The sequence below is a fragment of the Pelodiscus sinensis genome, chromosome 5 (assembly GCF_052426305.1).
Source record: "Pelodiscus sinensis isolate ZL-2025 chromosome 5, ASM5242630v1, whole genome shotgun sequence".
In the NCBI taxonomy this organism is placed as follows: domain Eukaryota; kingdom Metazoa; phylum Chordata; order Testudines; family Trionychidae; genus Pelodiscus; species Pelodiscus sinensis.
In genome coordinates this window covers 126721943-126743032 of record NC_143056.1, presented here as the reverse complement: position 1 = coordinate 126743032, position 21090 = coordinate 126721943, and the positions used below count along the sequence as shown (strand labels likewise).

At 47.4% G+C, this 21090-nt stretch overlaps 1 protein-coding gene across 10 annotated transcripts in view; it reads right to left on the bottom strand.

The window, feature by feature from the left end:
• DAGLA (diacylglycerol lipase alpha) overlaps window positions 1-21090 on the bottom strand; it is a 169882-nt gene that overhangs the window by 20824 nt on the left and 127968 nt on the right. For all 10 annotated transcript variants that reach the window (XR_012903704.2, XM_075928466.2, XM_075928456.2 and 7 more), the window contains 7 exons: window positions 20190-20346; window positions 19828-19911; window positions 18987-19064; window positions 8770-8850; window positions 5431-5573; window positions 3609-3677; window positions 2505-2577 (listed from right to left, as the gene is read on the bottom strand). Coding sequence is in view for 9 of the 10 variants with exons in the window: in XM_075928466.2 (XP_075784581.1) it covers window positions 2505-2577; window positions 3609-3677; window positions 5431-5573; window positions 8770-8850; window positions 18987-19064; window positions 19828-19911; window positions 20190-20346 (685 nt within the window). In the remaining variant the exon portion in view is untranslated. The remainder of the gene's footprint in view (window positions 1-2504; window positions 2578-3608; window positions 3678-5430; window positions 5574-8769; window positions 8851-18986; window positions 19065-19827; window positions 19912-20189; window positions 20347-21090) is intronic.

Below are 21090 nucleotides of genomic sequence, written 5' to 3'. Positions count from 1 at the left end.
AAAGTGTCCCAGAACAACAACATCAGGCTTGTGCCCTTATTTACTTAATCACAAAACAAAAGAAATTTCAACTGTCTCCCTTCACCCCAAGTTTTTCCGCCTCTGATTAAAAATAGCAACGTCTTCCCTGTTTTTGCTGACGGTCTCCTTCCAGGAGCCAGAAACATGGCATGAAAGTGTTATCAGCCCTACATTGGAGGGCCAGGTATGGTGAATCCTTTACAAAGAGGTATTTTCTCATGCCTATTTATTAGGCATTTGAGCTAAACAGACATTAGCAACAAAAGAAAAAAACTAAAGTTCTAAAGAATCTGCATGAAAAACACTTCCCCTCTCAGTTAGACTAGGTTTTGCTTTTCTGTTCCTTCTGAGATCATAACCCTAACAGTTTCCCATGCTCACAGAACAGTGAAAGACAAGCAGCATAGAGTGGAATTTCTAATGTAAAAAACAAGCAGAGAACAAACAACCCAACCAACCAACCAACCAAACAAAAAAACCCCTTTCAAGCCTGTCACTCTGCACAATCATACAAAAAGACCCAAAGTCCTTTTTACTCTTTGCAGGACCCCTTTAAAATTCCTCATATTAAAACTACTGTTAATAACGCTTCTGTTATCCATTAGATTGGGGTGCCTGACTGACGCTATGTCTACACTACACTGTTCTTCTGGAAAAAGCTATGCAAATTACGAACCGCAATTAGCATAGCTTTTTCTGCTTCTTTTTTCGGAAGAGGCTTTTCTGACATTTGGCCCATCTACACTGGGCCAAATGTCGGAAACCCCCCCTTTTCGGAACATCCCTTCTTCCTCATAAAACGAGGCTTACGGGGATGCCGAAAAAGCACATCTGCTCTTCTCAAAAATTTTTGGAAGAGCAGACGCGTTCCCTGGACCTAGTAGAGTTAAAACTGTATAATGTAGAAGTAGTCCTACAGCCCAGGAGTGCTTTCACAATGCCCATAGTCTGCTTTAACACATGTACTAACAGCCAGATCATTAGTGTCTGTTTACATCATTTTGGTTTACACAAGTTTGTAAATAGACAGCACCATACATAGAAATAGCTTATCTAAATACATATGAAATAAAATGAACTTAAAATATAAATCAATATGGGGGTATGTCTACATTAGCCCCCTAGTTCAAACTAGAGTGGCTAATGTAGGCATTCGAACTTGCAAATGAAGCCAGGGATTTAAATATCCCGGGCTTCATTTGCATGTTCCCGGGCGGGCGCCATTTTTAAATCCCCTTAGTTCGAACTGACTGCCCGCAGCTACACGCGGCAGTCAGAAGTTAATCCGAACTAAATCCTTAGTTCAGATTAACTGTTACTCCTCCTGCAACTAAGGATTTAGTTCGGCTTAATTTCTGACTGCTGCGTGTAGCCGCGGGCAGTCAGTTCGAACTAAGGGGATTTAAAAATGGTGCCCGCCCGGGAACATGCAAATGAAGCCCGGGATATTTAAATCCCGGGCTTCATTTGCAAGATCAAATGCCTACATTAGCCACCCTAGTTCGAACTCGGGAGCTAGTGTAGACATACCCTGGGTGACTTTAAATTTTATTACTTGGAATCTGTGTGGTCCACACAAAGTTGTGCTTAGGTTTATGTGGTAATAAGGTTAGCAATGGCATTTTCTAGTCTGTCAGAAACGAATCTTTACAACATAATATACATGTTAATCCTCCATCTCCCAAGAGTTAACACAATCCACTTAATTCAAAAATGCACAACTGAATAGATACCATGGAGTCATGGATGTAAAACTCCATTACTAACTTCATTACTTCATTACTAACTTAGTCCATTACTGGCCACTGCTCTCTAAAGGCCAGGAATTGGAGTGTGAAATCCTAAACCAGGCATATGCAATAATTTTTGCAGGGGAGGGCACTCCAAGGATTTGGTAAGTGGTCACAGAACTTACTTTTCTATTACATTAATGGAAGTGGTGAGGGGTCTGGGAGGGAGACTGGGGGCAGGAGATTATGACCTGGGGAAGGTGTTGGGTGTGCCAGGGAGGTGCCAGGCTCTGACTGGGAGACACTTATCAGCAGAGGTGGCTGGCAGCATGGCAGGACACACAGACAGGCAGGCTGCCTGCATGCCATAATGGTCCTATGCCACTCAAAGCTGCCGGATGCTGCTTGCAAGCATGCCTCTGCACACCCTTTGTGGGCAGGGAGGCAGTATGTCTCTGTGCCCCCACCTACAACTTCCTTTGGCTAGAAACTGGTTAATAGGAGCTCTGAGGATAGCACTGCCCCCTTGCTCACTGCCCCTTGCCCCCAAGGGGCGTGCAGAGACATGCTTGTCAGCAGCCTGTGGCCATGGTGCTTCCGGGAGTGGCATGGCTGGGGCCTTGGCAGCCAGGCTGGATGCTGTCCCTTGTCCTAAACAGACTCAGTTTAGGACAACACCTATTCATTTGGTCTGGTATTTCCATGAGAATAATTGTCAAAACTTTTCATTCCAGGTGACTGGAATAGTCTTACCTTTGGTTTGTTACTTCTCTGGAGAACATCAAGAAGCTGCCGGCGAAAACCCTCTAGCTGTGACAGACCAATTCTAGAAGCAACAGAGAGAAAGAATATTAGCTACAACTGCACAGGAGACAACTGGGAAGTTAGCATCAAAACACAAGTACCAAGGAGAGGAGGTACTGGCAGAACAGAAGAATGAAATACCACAATCCAAGAGATGTACAAAGGTGTGGGAGATACCACAATACGGGGGATGCAAGAAACATCACAGAGATATCAGACGACACAATACAGGTAACCCACAGGCAAACGGACAAGATAGTGCAAAGGTTTGAGATGTGACAATACAGATAACTCAGGAGATAGATACAGAGATGCAAGATGGCATGAGACAGGTAGATAGCACCGGTGTGATGTCACAATACAAAGAACCAGGAAAATGGTTCAGAGATATACAAGACCACAAAACAGGCAAGCCAAGGAGATGGTACAGCAGTGTAAGACACCACCATACAGGTCACCAGGGAGACAATGGACTGGTGAGAGATGTCAACTTACAGATGGCCAGTAATAATACTCAGTACTCTAAAGTGCTTTCCCTCCAGAGATTTTTACAGCACTTTACAAAAGTTGGTCAGGATCATTATCCCCATTTCAAAGATGAGGAGACAGAGAGCAAAATGATGTGGCCTGCCCAAGGTCACACCACGAGTTGATGGTAGAACTGGGGACAGGACCCAGGTCTCCTGGATCATGGCTCCAGCATTAGGCCACACATCTCCAAGGCAAAGATAAAAAGGTGTGATATATCAGATGCAACAATGAACATAATTGTGAAGTCAGGATATTCACCTTTCTACTCATACAGGGAGAGAGGGGGAAGGGATATGCCAATACACAGGTGTGTGATACACCAATAAAGGTGTCCAGGTAAAAGATACAGCAATACAGGTAACTAGGAAGAGAAGGACAAGTAAGAAGCACATGAGGATAGGTAAATGAGGAAACTGGAGACAGATATGATTGGGGTGGGTGGGGTTTCAGACAGGAAACAGGTACCTTTGGTATAGAACAAATGGATACTGAAGTGAGGAATTCAGAGACTTTTCAACTTGCCTGGGGACTAGATCTTTGCCAAGCACGACAGCAGTCACAAACTCTTTCGAGTACTCCATGGCATCCTCACTGGAAGAGAAACAGGGTCCAAGAAGAAAAAGTAGGATTTCACTGGCAGTGAACGGCACTCCATGGCCAAATTGCTCATGACCTCTGAAGGCTCAGATTTCCAAGAGACTGGATTTGGGGGACTGTGGTGTTGTGCAGGCCACAATTTCTGTTCCTGATGACATCTGGGGTTCTCACCTTGCTCCACACACACAAGGCTTTAAATTCACTCCTGTAGCCCAGGTGCTATTAGCCTTTGCGTGCACTTGGGAAAGGAAGTGCTCAAACATTATAACTCAAATTGATTCTCCCCATAGTCTTCATATGGCCAGGACACTTGAGAGAGGTAGGAAGGCCATGGTGCTTGTGAGACAAAGAACACCACTTTCTGCACCACCCCATCCCCGCTGGCCCATGGTAAGAGTGAGCTAAGGCTCCGAGATCCTGTTCATTATGCAGATTTACATCTTCACTGGCCTCTCTCTGACTGGTGGATAGATTCAGAGTAGCTAGAGGGCAACACTTATTGACAGAAATCAAATGAGAGGGTCTACGGACGATACTGCAAGCCGTGTTAGAGTATCATGAAGAATAAAGATCAGAAACATGGTAAGTGGAGGCACCCCAAGGAGCTATCTGATAGTCTGGGGTCTAACAGCACACCTTAGCCATGGCTGTGTCTATAACAGTGCAAGGGATTTCTATTGGGGGAAACCAAATAGATTAGCTACAGAATTCCCTCAGGGTAAGTCTAGACAACAGGCTTTTGTCGACAGAGGCTTTGTCAACAGATACTGTCGACAAAGCTTCTGTCGACAAAGAGTGTCTAGACTACACCCAGTTCTGTCAACAAAGCAAGCCACTTTGTTGACATGAGAGTGTAGATGCAAAGGACAGTGTAGATGCAATAACACCTTCCGTCAACAGAACTCTGTCAACAAAAGACGTTGTTTCTCCTAGAATGAGGTTTACCACCGTCAACAAAACTGCCGAGTTCTGTTGACATTATGTCGACAGAACTCAGAGATAGTGTAGACGCAGGTATAGTTTTGTCGATAAAAGTCCACTTTTGTCGACAACACCCTGTAGCCTAGACACACTCTCAGTGACTGCCCCTTGACAGTCATTACAGAGCACTCTCTGTCCAACAGACACTGCAGAGACTCCTATCATGGAGTGCTACACAGACACACAACTATCGTGATGCACAAATCTCTGTAGCTGCTGTAAATAACCGTTGCAGTGACAGTCATGACTGATCAAGGGGCCCCATCCCTCTTCATGTGGGTCAAGATGGGTGATTTCTTTTTAGCTACTATATGAGTCACCTACTGTATCTATCTGCAATGGACAAAGAGGCACAGTGCCCAGAATCTCATAATATGCAGTGGAAGATGACGGAAGGGAAACATGGGCTGGGCTGCCAGCCTCTTGATTGTGGCTTGCGATTGCTATTGTAAACAGGGTGAAGCTACAGTATTTGCCAAGGGACTCCTGTGTGATGTGACTTCATATATTTAATGAGTGACTGGAGCAGCTGTCCACCTGGCATCATGATCAAGATCTGAAACCTAGACACACAGAACCAGGCCAACTGCAACATCAGCATCTCTAGTGTATTGCTCCCATGGCTGTAAGATTTTTAGGACAGGGATGTCTCTTGCCATTTTTCAGTACAGCACCAAGCACCCTGGAGCCTTGAGGTGCTCTCATACTAGCACAACATAATGGTCATCTGCAATCCCCCTGTCAGGTCTCATCTCCCAGCACATACCTCAGCAGCCCCCCAGGGGGAGAATAAGCATAGCACTTCAGCGATGGGTACTGTGGACGCAGCATAAAGGACAGAATAGCAGCTGTGCCAGCCCCTAGGGAATGGCCCACAACAATCAGCCCATAGTGTTTTGTTCCTCTGCCCTGCAAAACAAAGACAAGCTGAGATACTGGAAGAAGGTGGGCACCTTTCTACAAGGCCCCGCCAGCTTAGCAAAAGCTGACTCTTCCATGCACTAGCACGCCAGACCCTCCCTCCTTCCATAAATGACTTATGACAGTGGTTCCTAACCTTTTTGATACTGGGGACCAGAAAACCCATTCACAAACTTTTGGCAGACTGGTAACATTTTATTTGCATATTTGCATATTAATTACCATCAAAAGCCCAGCCCCCAGAGTCCCCAGTGGCAGCCCTAAACCCCAGAGCCTCCCAACCCTCAAGTGCCAGCCACTGACCCCAGAGTCCCTTGCATCCAACCACCCCCCCCCAGCACCAGCTTCCCATCCTCAGAGCCCCCCCGTGGCAGCCCATTCCAAACGCCTCAGTGCCAGCCCCCCACCCCTTAGAGCCTTCCCCCTACCAGATCCTCCCCCAGTGCCAGCTTTTTGTTTCCAGAGCCCCACTGCATCTAACCCCTCCCCCAAGTGCCAGTCCCCAATATCAGCCCCATTCCCAGGGCCCCCTAGTTCCAGCACTACCTCCATAACCCCTCACCCACTAATAGCTCAGCCTCCAGGAGGAGACCCCGCCCCTGCCTGGCACTGGTTGGCTGAGAGGCAGGGCAGGACATGCGTCTCCCAACAGCCTCAGCGAGAGCAGCGTACCTCAGCCCCGACACCCAGAGCCACTGCAGCCAGAGATCGGTTGGTTGGGACCCGCTAACTTATGACACCTTCTGGAGTGGGAGTGGAATTCAGATTACAGGCTGCCTTAGTCTAGGCTACATAATGACAGTTCCACCAAGCAAATCCCATCCCTGCCCTGGCAGGGCACTTCAGAAGAAATGAAAGCAGAAATCCTAGCAGTCACATCACTAACTTAGCGGGACCCAACTCTGTCCCATCTGACAGATGCAAATAGGACACGTTTGGCACTTCTTGTGACTCTGTCTCCACACAGCAGGGAACTAACTCATCAGCCTGGAGACAGAATTTAGGTAAATCACATCAACTGCCACTCAGAGAGACAACTCAATAATTTTCAGGACAAGGGTTCTAGAAACTTTTTTAGAGGGAAACTGTAGAGATGTGCAGTGAGAATAATCAAAGATGAATATCCAACAGACTGGGGTGCTCCTAACGGTTTGCACACAGGCTACGGAAAATGGACTGCTCTGGAAAGGAGGAGAACTTGCAACATAATAAATTTGCTGGAATTGAGGGTAAATAGAAAGACCATGAAATGTCTAACTCCCCTCTTGGTGTCATCCAGGCTCAGAGTGACAATTATGCAAGCTTACATAAATGGCCAGGAGGAATTTGGATATCTCATCGGCAAACCGAGAATCTACACTCTTCACACTGTGAAACAGTGGAAGCTACTGGGTTTGGCAGCGTAAGTACAAAGCAAACACAACATTCAAGCCTGTTTGGCTAAGTCAACAGACCCTGTGCCATGGAGAATGGAAAATGAATAGACAACCTCCGTCAGTTTCCAGCGAAGAATGCCACAGAGAAATTTATTTGCCTTGTTGTTAGACTTTCCTTGTTGCAGTCACTGGGGGGAGGAATGCATGGAAAAACTGATGCATTCTCAAGTCAGCAGTCTAATCCCTTTTGTGGGCCTTTTTTCCTTTCACTCTCCTTACTCAGATAGCCAGAGCACTCCTCAAAATGCCAAGATATGTCCCCAAAGTTCTTAGTTTTCCTGGCTCCTTGAAATGTCAGTTTGCTCCCTTGAATTCTATCTTCCACTACATGTCCAATCAGATGCCAAAAACTAATTCAAACTACTGGCTTGGAACTTGTATGGCTGCATCTTCTGGAGTGTAGATATTTTCAATAACTAGCAGACTAATTCTTGTAATAAAAAATCCACTTCTAAACTTTGCTATTGCATTTGGTATCTATTTAGAAGTTGAAGCTCTAGGCATGGTCTGAATCTTAAAATTTACTAATAAAAAACTATGTTAGCATTATCAAAGCTTTAAATCTCAGTTCTCTGCCTGGCCCACGGCAGCACTAGGGCCCCTAGACTATCTAGAGGAAAGGAAAGTCTTCTATTTCCTTATCTTCCCCGGGGCCAGACCCTAGTAAATTAAAGATTGGGTCCAGCATATTTAAAATTATCTTACCAAAAGGAAGTCAAATTCAATTGCCTTGATGTTTGATAGGTGATGAAGTACTATTTAGACAGGAACAATAACAAGATTTTGGGTGCACAATGTGCAAGAGAGAATTAAGGTATCAGAGCTTCAAGCACCACTATATTTTTGCCAAGTCTGGGCAGCAATTATTGAGGTCTATGGGACAGCAAGAAATTCCCCTCTTATGAGTAACAGTTGCTCACTAAATAAGGCCAATTCCCACTTTCTGGGGTGATAAGAAGAGAGCATCACATTAAGAAATCAGAGTAGTGACCTGTGAATCCCTCCATCCGCTTATCAGATATTACAAGGTGATCATCTTACTGGGGCACTTGGTTCTCAAGTCCTGCAGTCTGCCACCCTTTCTTGATCCCTCTTTTCCCTCTTCCTCTTCTTTTTGGTTTCTAGGTTGCTTGCTAAATCGCAATAGCAGGGAATCTGACAGTCCAGAGAAGACTGTCCCTTAGTTAAGTGTCAGTCATTCTGTCAGTGCGGCATAATATACACTCACTTTGGAAGTCAGCATTCAAGGGTTGTGGTGTGGGTCTCTTCATGATACGGGAAGATCCGTTCATGCAAAATGTATATATTTGAGCTGTTCAGATGAATGCTACTGGGTACTGCTCCCTGGTAGTCTCTCTCTAAACCAACGGATTCCATGGGCATAAGAATTTAGTCTTATTGGTATGTTTCTCTGCTCAGTGTTGCTATGGGATGAAGCGTTTTTGTCTGCAACTGCAGCCTGATTTCCTGGTTTTTGCCTTGCTTCAAGAACTAGCTCTGAAGCCCTGAAGGACTGATGTGGAGAACCCTTCAAAATAGGGTGGTGCATGGAGGAACAGGAACACTGGAGTAACTGGTAACAAGTTGGCTCTCTGATAGCTGGGATCAGCCAGACTTAGAAGAAAGCTTTGAATTCCTGGGACCAATTCTACTACAGTTGTTTCAGGACAGTGTGGGTGGAAGCAGGATACCAGTAGCACAGGAAAATCTCATCTGCTAAACACGGAAATCAAGAAGAAAGGACTCACCAAGTCACGTCCAAAGGCTTGAGAAAGCACCATCTCCTGCTCCAATTTCTTCTTGATGTACTCAGCAGACAACACCATTCCCTAAGGCCAGACATCACAGATCAAAATGTGATCATTAGCATAGCAGCCTCAATAACACAAGTCAGCAAATTACTGAAAGGAGCTAGTGGGCTTTCTAGCTAGGGTTCTGGACTGCACCCAAGAGTGATGGGGGAAAGTACTGACTTACCCTCCTGTTTCATTTGGAGAGAAAATAATTGGGCAGCAGGTATGTGTCTAAGGAGCAGGACTGTGAACTGCTATACAATAGCAGAAATGATAAATATTCATATTATGGTAGCACCCAGAGACTTTCTGACACTTGGACCATCTATCTTTGGTATTTACCATCACAGAGCAGTGAACTGAACCCGGATCTCCTGAGTGCTAGCACCTTAACCATTATCCTCTTTAGTTTCACTCTGTAAATGAAGATGTTAACTATTCTAACACATTCACAGGCAAACAAAAGAACATCAAGGTTCCTGTTATGTCTACTAGCCCCAGAGAGTGAGAGAACTGTTTAGTAGCCCACATGGGAAGAGGAATGGGTGGGGCCATGGGGGAATGGAGAGGCGAGAGACTATTGTGTGGAATCTACCCTCGTTGCATACTGAAGACATTGGAATGGGTTTGTAATTGTGAACTATTCAAAGCACTTGAGTGGGATAGAATCCAAAGATCTGGACAGCTCATCTTATTTGTCTGCCTTCAGTGTACACAGCATTGAATTTGCTATGTGGCTGTTTCTCATTCTATCTGTAGTAAATATGGAGGCTGCTGATTCCTGCTGCAACAGATGATTGGTGTTTACTGATCAGCTAACACCAATGAAAGAATGTGATATGGTATACAAACATCACATGGAGGTGGAAAGGGTTGAAGGAGTATCCTCGGCCAAGCTATCCCTGCCATTCCAACCCAAGAGCATGGAGATACAGGCTAAAAAAGGAGCAACCCAGCTCAGAAGGGAGAGGCTGGGAAGGAGAGCAGACCTATCTGGAAGGCTCCTGCCAAAAGGAGCTGAAGAAGACTCCTAGAGGAACAAGACTGTATGTGGAGCCCAACCTGGGCTAAAAGGTTTTGGTTTCCTTCATTTTAATTCTTATCTGAGACCAGATAAGTGACCCATGAAAGGTAAATCAGCCCCCCTGCCCCAGGCAAAATGCTGCTAATCTTCCTAAGGGCCAAGGTCAGAGCCCAGTGAAGTGGGCAGGCCCGGGTTTTCCTGCCACTGTCCCTGCAATGAGCAGGTGCTAACTACTAGGCTCCCGGGCCCCCCAGAGAACCCCATTACAATGAATTGCCCTACTCAATCTGCCTAAAGATGAAGAATGTAATAGGAAACAAGGAACTAAATATACTGAAATAACTGAACAGTTCTCAAGTAAAATGTGAACATGGTCAAATGTTGTTGATTTAAGATATAAAGAATCCAAGCTCATTGCAAAAATCTGCAGCAACCTGGGTTTCTTTAAATTCTTAAATATGCCACTGCATTGAATAAAACTGGTATTGAAGAGGGAAGAGCAGAATGTTGATAAGTTTGTGAATCTGCAAATGAGACATCTGTAATGCTATTATCATTATAATCATCAAAAAGTAGCTATCAGGATCATTTTAGGTTTCATCTACACAACCAAGTTTTGTTGCCAAAAGCTGCCTTTCGGTGACAAAAATGCAATAGCATTCACATTGCAATGTGACAAAAGTCGTGGTTTCAGCGACAAAAAACTTCCATCACCATAAGGGACTTTTTTCTTTCCCCCTCCCTTTAACTGTCGACAATAATGCAGTGTGGACAAAAGAAGGCTTTTTTCACCTTTACAGCCCTCCAGGATGTATCCTATAATGCCCCAAGCAGCTGCTACAGTCAGCACTTTGAACTCTCCTGCCCTGCAGCCAGATATACAGCAATCTGCCCCTCTCTCTTGCAAGCCCTGGAAACTTGAATTTCCATTTCCTGCTGGCTGGCCCAGCATAGAGAGCTCTTATGGCTTCTTCCCAGCTGATCATGGCTGGCTATCACACCAAATATACTCCAGCTTGGACGACCATGGAACTTTTGGATCTTATCACGCTGGAACGCGCCTCACGCAGCTGCTGCTTGACTCCAGCTGGAACTGGAGGAGAAGAAGGCAGTGCCACCAGACCAGGACCCCACGCAGCAAAGGCGGGCCCGTGGGGGGAGGGAGAGAGGGAAGGGCCGCACACCACCGGAACCTGGCCCGGCTGTCCTATGCGCTCTGCTGCAGAGGAGGGGGAGGAGGCTGCTGTGCAACGCCAGTGTTCCCATCGAGCAGTGAAATGTCTGGCGGGACTTTCAGGACATTTCACTACTTGATGGGGCACCAGGAGAGAGTATTTAAATTCAGGACAGTCCCGGAAAAATTGGGATGTATGGGCAGCGTAGGCATGCGACATGCACCTTTCCAGACCACCCTGCACTGATGTCTGTGAAATACCCATGGTGATCCACAAGCACCTGCAGCACCATTGAGAAGTACCCCTTCTTATTGATGTCTTCTGTGGCAAGATGGGTGGTGCTAAAATTGGAATGTGTGTGCCATCTATTGACCCCTCGCAGTTAGGAAAGCCTCCATCTGCACAGCCAGCCACCACATCATGAACATGTCCCAGAGACACGGTCCTCTGTAGCAGAATGTGATGTATTTCCTTGCACACTTGCAATGGTACAGCGCCAATGGAAGACTTCTCCATTACAAATTGGTTTGCAACAGACCGGTAACAGGGGTTACTAGCTTCCAGGAACGCTTCTCTACTGAGAAGGCAGCTCTCACTCTGGTATCGTTGCATTGCAGGCCAGGAGTCAGCTCAGCACCCAGCTCCAGGAAGGTTGCTTTGCACCTCCTAAAGTTCTGTAGCCACTGGTTTTCAACCCACACCTGCAGGGCAATGCGGTCCCACCACTCAGTGCTGGGTTTCCTCACCCCAAACTGACAGTACCTTCTGCAGCTATTCTGTGAGTCACAAATGCAAAGACAAGTTGCTGCTGTCCACCTCACAGTGTCAGCCACTGTGACTATTTCCTCTGCCAGTAACTTCAAGAGTAATTCTGCTGCAACGTGTGATGTCCTCACAACACTGAACACAACACAGGAGAGAAGTGTGGGATCCATGCTTTCACAATGCACATGCTGGAGTGCAATGTCAGTTGGAAACCCCTAGAGGGCTGGGAAACAAAGCAGTGCCTGATGGGACGTTTTGCATGTTCTCAAGATGCACTGTGCTCTGTTCTACACTCCCACGGTGCCTAGCAACAGATGGAATCCCCACAGTGCATTGCTCCCACTGTCGATGGCACTGCACTGGAACATGTTCTAGAGAGAGATCCTGCTCTGCAGCCCAGTGGGAAAACATCTTCCACCTTGCTTGGTAGATTGGCCTTGTGGAAGGTTTCCTACTTGCTAGCAGGACCTGCTGGAGCTCCTCCAAACAAGTACGTTCCACCTCACTCAACCACGGAGCATCAATGACACAAGGTGCAGGGATGCAAGGTCGGGATTTCTGAAAGGATCATGACCATCTTGTCCAGGTTGTCCCTAGATTGGGAGTAAGCTGACGCCAGCCACTACTGGAAAGGCCACATGCAGAGCCCGTCATGGCAGATATGAACACTACCAAATGCTCCAAGAGGAAGACAGACAGACCCTGGCCATAGTCAGAGGATACAGGAGGCCCCCACTTTACGATGGCCCGATTTATGACCCCCGCACTTACAACCTTTTCCGTAAGTGTGGAAGGGGCCAAAATCCCCCAACTTACGTCCTTGGCCCCACATTTACAATGGGATACAACGCCTGTCTAAATGCGAACTCGAGTTACGACGCCCCCGACTTGCGATGCTATCCCAGGAACCAATTACGTCGCAAGTCGGGGGCAGCCTGTATATGGTCTGGGATCTATCTAGAGGCAGAAAAGTCTTGGTGCAGGTTGTGTTGCGCACCACTTTGATGAACTCTACCCTTCAAACTGGTACTAATGTTGACTTCTTGTCACTGACCAGGAAATTCAGCAATCGGCAGGTATCTAGAAAAGCATCAGACTGCGACAGACCTGTGCCCTGGATCTGCCCTTGACCAGCCAGTCATCAAGATAAGGGAAGACCTGGATGCCCCAATGCCTGAGATAGGCTGCTACTACCACCATACATTTGGTGAACACCCTCAGGGCTGCAGCCAACCCAAACGGAAGGACTGTAAACTGGTAGTGGGCAGAGCCCACCATGAAACAAAGGAACCTCCTGCGACCTGGAAAGATCGCTAAATGGAAGTAGATATCCTAAAGGTAGAAGGAGGCATACCAGTCTCCCGGATCCAGAGAGGAAATGATGGAGGGAAGAGAGACCATACAGAACTTGAGTTTCCACAGATAATTACTGAGGTTTCTCAAGTCCAGAATAGGGATGTAGAAAAACGGTTAATAATGTAACCATTAAAAATCGTTACACAGTTACATGCTGCGGGCTCTGCAGTATAAAGCTTAAAATGCAAAGTCCGCAGCGCAGCTGGCTCCCCAGAGGTGTGTGCTGGCAGCCAACTTATGCCAACCCCGCTTCCATGGAGCTGACTGCCACCTATGCTGCGGGCTCTATGTCTGACACATAGCCCGCAGCATGGGCAGCAGCCAGCTTTCTAGGATCAGGACAGCAGCCGGAGCTGGTGCGCACCAGGAGCTGGCTTATAAGAACCGGAATCATAGAGCCCTAGGGCCTTTAAGGTAGTGCGAGAGTCTTTACACCTAGGTAATTTCATGCCCATCTGCTCTGCAAACAGGTAGTGCCCATCAAACAAGAGGTCCTGCTCCCCAGATAGCCTGGAGAAGAGAAGCCAGGATGCCCAAGGCATAGATATGGTCAATGCCATTCTGTGCACCGCAGCATCCCTTGTGTCTGCAGCTGCCTGGAGGCCCACCATGGCCTCCACTGCCTCTTCCTTGAGGAGTGCTCTGTACTCCTTCCTTGAGGATTCAGGAAGCAAGCCCTCAAATCTGCCCTTGGTCCGCCACATGTTAATGTCATAATGGCCAAGGAGGGCCTGATGATTAGCCACGTGTAGCGAAAGAATAACCCTTATAACTGAATAAATCCTGCTGTTTTGAGTCTTTATTTCTCAGTGTCATCCCGCCTGCCTTTGCCTCTCCTTGTGGTTGACAGCCTCTACTACAAGGGAGTTGGGAGCCAGGTGAAAATAGAGGTATTCACGTCCCTTCACTGGCACAAAGTGTTTTCTCTCAGCCCTTGTAGAAATGGAAGTCAGGGACGAGGGAGTTTGCTAAAGGACTTTAGTAATCGTTAAGACCCCTTTGTGCAGCGGTAGGCAATGCATCCCAGGGCTGAGGTGCCAAGCGCACCAAAGAGTACACCCTCCAGCTCCTCTGGTTCTTCCCAGGTTCAAGGCTGCCCACCTCAGGAGCTCCTAGTGCGCCTTCACGTCATCCTGCGGTACTGGGAGAGGGGAGCGTGTGATGGCCGCATCCAGTGAGGACAAAGAAGAGGCTGGCACCAGGGTTACCACTCCCTGACCCTGAGGTGCCCCTGAGGAGTCCGTTAGGGGTTCTTACATGCAGGGGTGTTTCTTCCTCAGCAGCTTGCATTAGCCTAGGGGGTTGAGACACCGAGGCTGAGGATATTTCTGACACCCCAGAGACTAATTTTGGAACTGGGGCTGTCATGTAAATCTCCAAGGCTCCCCAGGAACCAAGATGCCAGCCACTGTCCTTGCAGCCATACCAGCATTTGCAGTGCTGAGGGCTGAGGCTGGCACTTCCAGAGTCTGCGTCTGTCTCGGTGGCAGGGACCATTGCTCCATGCCGGCTTCTGCTGGCATGAGTGCACTGCCTGGCCACCAGGAACAAGAGAGCTCATGAATGCCTCTCTCATAGCAGTGCATGCTCTGGGCCTGCCAGCATGTCTCTGACCATGATGAGCCCCTATCTGGGAAAGCTGGCATCAGTTCAGGGAAAATGGATCTGCATCGGTCACCCAGTGATCTATACCTCCCATCAGCTCTCCGATGCTGGGAGCTGGAACGGGACTGATAGCTGGAGCAAGACCAGCAGTCCCAGGAGCGTAAAGACCATGAGGAACACAGAGACCAGGACCAGTGCTAACAGGGTGAGAACTGATGCTGCGGGGAGCAGTTCTGGTTACAGTGCCCAGGCCACCATGACACTGACCTTAATTGAAGGTTCCCAACCCGAAAGATGCATGCCTGTCTCCAAGACTCTGAGATCTGGCTGCTTTGCACAGGGGTGCGCTGGCACACAAACCCCATAGGGGATGGGCTATGCTGCAGGGGTGACGCCCAGAAGGAGTCCAATGTGGGCCTGCCTCAAGACCATGTCCTGTGCAACTACAGGGCTTCAGGAGTCAATGGTGCCTCTGGGTTCCGGAGACCATTGTCGCTGCTCAGTGCTGACGCTTCGGGCGGGGTCAGGCTGGACTGCCCCTCTGGAGCTGAAGTTCGACTTCCTGGCAGAAATGATGACCTGCAGGTCCAGGCACCCTTCCTTGTTTCTCCTTGGCCTTTCAGAGCACAGAGGAGCAGACGTTGGTTGAAGCCTTCACCTTCTGCACCAGGGTCAGCGAGGGAGAGCGATGCCAACTGGAGGCACGGTGCCCATGGGCCAGGCTGGTGTCTGCTCCCTTGCTGGGGACAGTGCCAATTCCATTAGGAGCGCCCGCAAGCAAATGTCCCTTTCCTTCTTAGTACGGGGCTCATATGATCTGCAAAGTTAGCACTTGTCACTAATGTGCCCTTCACCAAGACCTTGCAGACAACTCTCATGTGGGTGGCTCACAGGCATAGGGTGCCTACACAAACGACATGGTCGGAAACCTGGGGATGGGGACGTTCCCTGTCCCTAGGCAACTGTCCCATTCATGACAATGAACTCTATCTAAATGAACTTATCAACTAGTTGAAAATTATCTAAAGAGCTGCTAAGTAGAGATGATCAAGCTGAAACCAGAAGTTCTGATGCATTGTCACTGGCATCAAGAAAGAACTGAGGATAGGGGGAGCACACAGTGCCTCCTATATTGCGCCATGGCAGAAGCACTCCAAGGGTCGCTAGAGACACTCCCCTACAGATGCTGGTAGGGGAAAAACTTCCAACATTGGTACACATGGCAAGCACGTACATCTAACGTGGAATGGAGATGAGCAAGCACTCAAAGAAGAAATCTAAGATATGAAGACTACAGTCAAAATATTTTATAATTATAATTTGATTTTATAAAATAAAAAACAAACTGAAACTTCTTTTAAGTTATGCCTGAAGTTGTGAAGCCATTAATCAAAGAATAGCATCGAATATTTTAATTCAAAGGCAAACCCAAAAAGAAAAAAGGGAATGATCTGATAAAATACGTAATAAAATCAGACATATTAATGCAAATATTCTAAAAAGATAGTCATGAGGAAAGCTTCATCTCTAACATACATTGTAGATTTTCACAATATATAGTAAGATACTTGTAACGTAGATTTTCAATTTATTAATGTCATCTTCATTTGGATTTAATTTTACCTTAATTATTTCATAAACATTCTTTTACAGTTATCATTATGCTACTTAATTTTGAACAAAATGCATTAGTTCAACAGCATGAGATGTTAGCGCTAATTCCTTCTGATAAGCATAATATTTAATAAATGAAACAAGCAGCACAGACTTTAAATATATGAATGCCAATTATATGACAAAAACATTACTTTGTTTATTTCTGAATATTATTTTGTTATGCGGATTAATTTTTGTTATTTCAGAAGTATAAAACATAGCACTCACATTTGTAAGAGCAAGAACGCAACCTTGGTTTCAACATGACCCCATTCTGCAAGCCTATTCACAGGTGTAATCCAGGGATGGGCAATAACTTTTGATCAGGGGTCACGCCAAGAATTAGGTACGTGGTCAAGGACTGCATTTTTCTATTATATTAATGTAACAAGTGCAGGGTCTGGGATGGAAATTGAGTACTGGAGGAACTCTGGGTAGGTGACTGAGATACAGGAGGGGGTGTGTGGTCTGGGCGGAAGTTTGAGTAAAAGGGGATTGTGAGCTGGGAAAAGGGGTTGGGGGTAGAAGGGTGTGCAGGGTCTGGGGGGTGGGGGTTTGGGTGCAGGAGAGGATTCTGACCTATGGGAGGTCTGTAGGAAGGAGCTATGACCCGGGGCAGGGATACAGGAGGGGGTGCAGAAGGTTTGGGTTATGACATGATGCAGGGATTTGGGGTGCAGGAAGGTTTGGGGTGCCAGGTGAAGACTCTGGCCAGGAGGCACTTACCAAAGATTGCTTCCGGCCAGCAGCCCAATGAGACCATCGGGCAGTCTCCCTTTCTGTCATGCCGCCACAAACTGGGCCCCTTGTGCGGATCTCTGCATGCTGCGTGCACCCGCAAGCAGGGCCCAAGTAGCTCCCACTGGCTGGTGTCAAGAAATGCACACACTGGCTCCAGCAGCTGGGTGCTTTGAGTGGCATGTTGGGATGTGGCAACAAGGAGCCTGCCTGAGGGTCCCGGTGGGCTGTGGGACATTGGCGACCCAGATAGGGTTGCCAGGTGTGCGGTATTGACCTGGACAGTCCAGTATTTTTGCCTCCTGTCCGGTAAAAAAAAATTCAGACAATACCGGACACCTAAAAAGTCTGGTATTTTCTGATTTTTTCCCAGCCAGGAGGCGAAAAAAACCCATGTGCTTACCTGGTTCCGCAGGGGAGTTGTCTGGCCCGGAGCAGGAAGACAAAATGGCGGATGGCCGCCGGCAGTCTGTTCGGCCAAAAATCCTCAAAAGCATTTCTTAAAGGGGCCAGACCAAGTTGTTAATTTTTTTAGCTTAACAACTCTCGGGGTCCTTTTTTTTTTTTTTTTTGCTCAACAACCTTGGTCTCCCCCCGCTTTTTTTTTCTCAACAGAATTTTTTCCCCAGTGGGTTTTTTTGGGGGGGTGGGGGTGGGGTGTTCAGTATATTTGGTTAAACCATCTGGCAACCCTAGACCGAGAAGATCTTGGCAGGCTGGATCTATATGTTTGACAGGCCGGATCCAGCCCACGGACCATATATTGCTTGCCCCTGTGTAATCGTTAACCATACACAGAGTCCCAGTGACACCAACTATAGTATGCATGTGAGTAAGAAGTTCTTGCATGAGCAAGACTCCAAGCATCAGGTTCTTAGGCCTCTATCCAACCAAGAACTTAAGTATTTGCTTAACTTTAAGCACAGAATTAGTCCTTTAGACTAAGATGCTCATGTACTTAAAATTAAGCACATGCTTTACATTTAGCACTTTGTTGTATTGGGGTCAATGGTTTTGTCTTTAATAACTACATCAATTTAGTTACACCAGGCCATATTGCTAATATAGACATACTGCATGTCAGTGACCATCTGCCTTACAATACTGAGACTGTTATGCTCTGTCAGGGCTAAATTTATTTTTCCTTTGACAGAGCTTTTCAGAATTTGCTGTCAGTGATTTTTTTCCCCACCTTAACAGATTCCTTTTTTTAGTGTGCTGTTTTTATTAATTGTGTATCTTTCTTGTCTTTAATTAATGGCATAGGGACCCTAAAGTATTTTTGGGGTTTTAATAATGTCATTTGGCCATGACATAGACCTCCATTCTTGCCCCCCTACTTCACAAACCCTCTGCTCCCCTCCTGCACCAATATCCCCTCCCAGATCTGGCATCCCAACTCCTGCCCCAGATCGCAATCCCCTTCTGCTCTAGGTCACAACCCAAACCCCTGCACCTTCTCCTGCACCCCAGTCTCCTGCCCCAAATCACAACCCAAACCCCTGCACCCTAGTCCAGTGCCCCAGGTCACAACCCCCTCTTTCACCCAAATTCCGTCCCAGACCCCACCCTCCCTTGTGCAACCCAATCCTTCACCCCAAGCTCCCTTCTGGACCCAACCTCCATCCCAGAAACCTGCACCTCCTTCATTAATATAATGGAAGAATGCAGCCCTCAACCGCTTACCACGTTTCTGGAGTGGCCCCCCATCAAAAATGTTTGCCTACCCCTGATTTAGACCCTCTAATCCAAGGTGCTCAAAAAATTAATGAATCTCACTAGGTTCTGTGGGAGGAGGGAAGGGATCACACTATAAAGTTACAAGGCCAAAATAAGCAGTGTTTTCTGAGTACCTTGTGACCCAGCCAGGTTCCATGGTGACCCTCAACTGGGAGACGCTCTGCATCCCCTGTCAGATCAGTCAGGGCATCCTGGAGGGAGAGAATCCAACACAGGTCAGAGAGTGAGAGAAAGAGAGACAGCGGGTATGTCTACACTACCCCGCTAGTTCGAACTAGCGGGGTAATGTATGCATACCGCACTTGCTAATGAAGCCCGGGATTTGAATTTCCCGGGCTTCATTAGCATAAGCGGGGAGCCGCCATTTTTAAATCCCCGCTGCTTCGAACCCCGTGTAGCGCGGCTACACGGGGCTCGAACTAGGTAGTTCGGACTAGGGTCCTATTCCGAACTACCATTACTCCTCGTGAAACGAGGAGTAACGGTAGTTCGGAATAGGCACCCTAGTCCGAACTACCTAGTTCGAGCCCCGTGTAGCGCGGCTACACGGGGCTCGAACTAGGTAGTTCGGACTAGGGTCCTATTCCGAACTACCATTACTCCTCGTGAAACGAGGAGTAACGGTAGTTCGGAATAGGCACCCTAGTCCGAACTACCTAGTTCGAGCCCCGTGTAGCCGTGCTACACGGGGTTCGAAGCAGCGGGGATTTAAAAATGGCGGCTCCCCGCTTATGCTAATGAAGCCCGGGAAATTCAAATCCCGGGCTTCATTAGCAAGTGCGGTATGCATACATTACCCTCCTAGTTCGAACTAGGAGGGTAGTGTAGACATACCCAGCAAGAGTGGGAAATGAGCTCTTTGCCTGTACCGAAGGAGATTCCCAAGAATGAGCATAAGCCAGCGTATGCTGGTGAGAGTGAGTACCAGGGGACTCCATCACAGAGCACACATACCTTTGGAGACAGAGTTCCTCGGATACTGATAACTACCTTCTTCTTATCATGGTCTACAGCAACGTAGAAAGGAGTTTCATAGACCTGGGGAAAATACATTACTCTGTTAAAACCTGCGGCCTCAACTAGCTCCCCGCTTTCCCTCCAACTGAGAGGGAAGCAAATCACCGGCATGACAGATCTCTCCTCTGCCCAGTTCAAGGGCAGCAGTAACGTAAGGATTTGTATACAAGTAGTGCAGTTAGTCCAGAAGGGGAGCTCCAGGGTCAAGGGAATGGCTTAGGGTCCTCCCAGCCATGCTACAGAGCACACCGGCTTGGGAATATACCCTGAGTACAACAGGCGCCATAGAGTCTCCTTACCGCATCGTGGCAGGAGGTGTAGACAATGTCCACCGAAGTCATATTCTCATCTAGGAAGTGGCGCCGGATAGCGATGGCGTTGCAGCCGCAGCAGTTATCCTCCTCAATAGTGACACTCGGAGCATAGCGGGGCCGTGAGGAGCAGAGACAGCAACATCTACCAAGTAAAAGAACTACAGTGAGGAAAAAGGAAAGGTAGGGAGTTGCGGGGCTTTGGGAAGAGGAGTGGCAGGCATGAGAGGCACTGAGCCAAGATGGAGAAACAGAGGGAAATACCTGAAAGACTCTGCATGAGACTCTCTGGCCTTGCCTCTTGTCATTGTTTTTATGCACAGGTGCTATGAAGCTGCAGCACAGTCAAGGCACAAGCATTTTTACCACCTGTGACCGGAGTAGGTTTAGATGACATGACCCAAACCCTGCCTCCGCTACAGCTTCTGCTCTTAATGACCCAGCTGGAGCTGCACCCTTGAAGAAGGATGCTTAGTTTTTCACAAAGTAGACACGCCCGCTTCTTCAGTGTCACTGTGTAAAATCACCATGAGGGTATGCAGTGTTGCTTGTGGACACCAGGAGGAGCAACAATGCAACTGATGACTGAAGAATCAATGTGACTGAGGGATCTCTGAACCTCCACAGCTCTGAGCACCGGGAGGGACACTATATTTTGGTTACTGCAACCCCAAATGTCTTGTAAGAAAAGGGCTAAGTCCTTAAAAAACAAAGCGATTCTGGACACTAATCACCAAACTTAAGCATTTAAAGGACAGCTAATTTGTTTGGCCTTTTTAATCCTTGACAACTGTCTTTCCCTACAGATGACTCCTCATGCACGGATGACTCAAAAATTGACAGACTCTTATTAGAAACATTCCTAAAAATCAAAACAGCTTCTGGACTG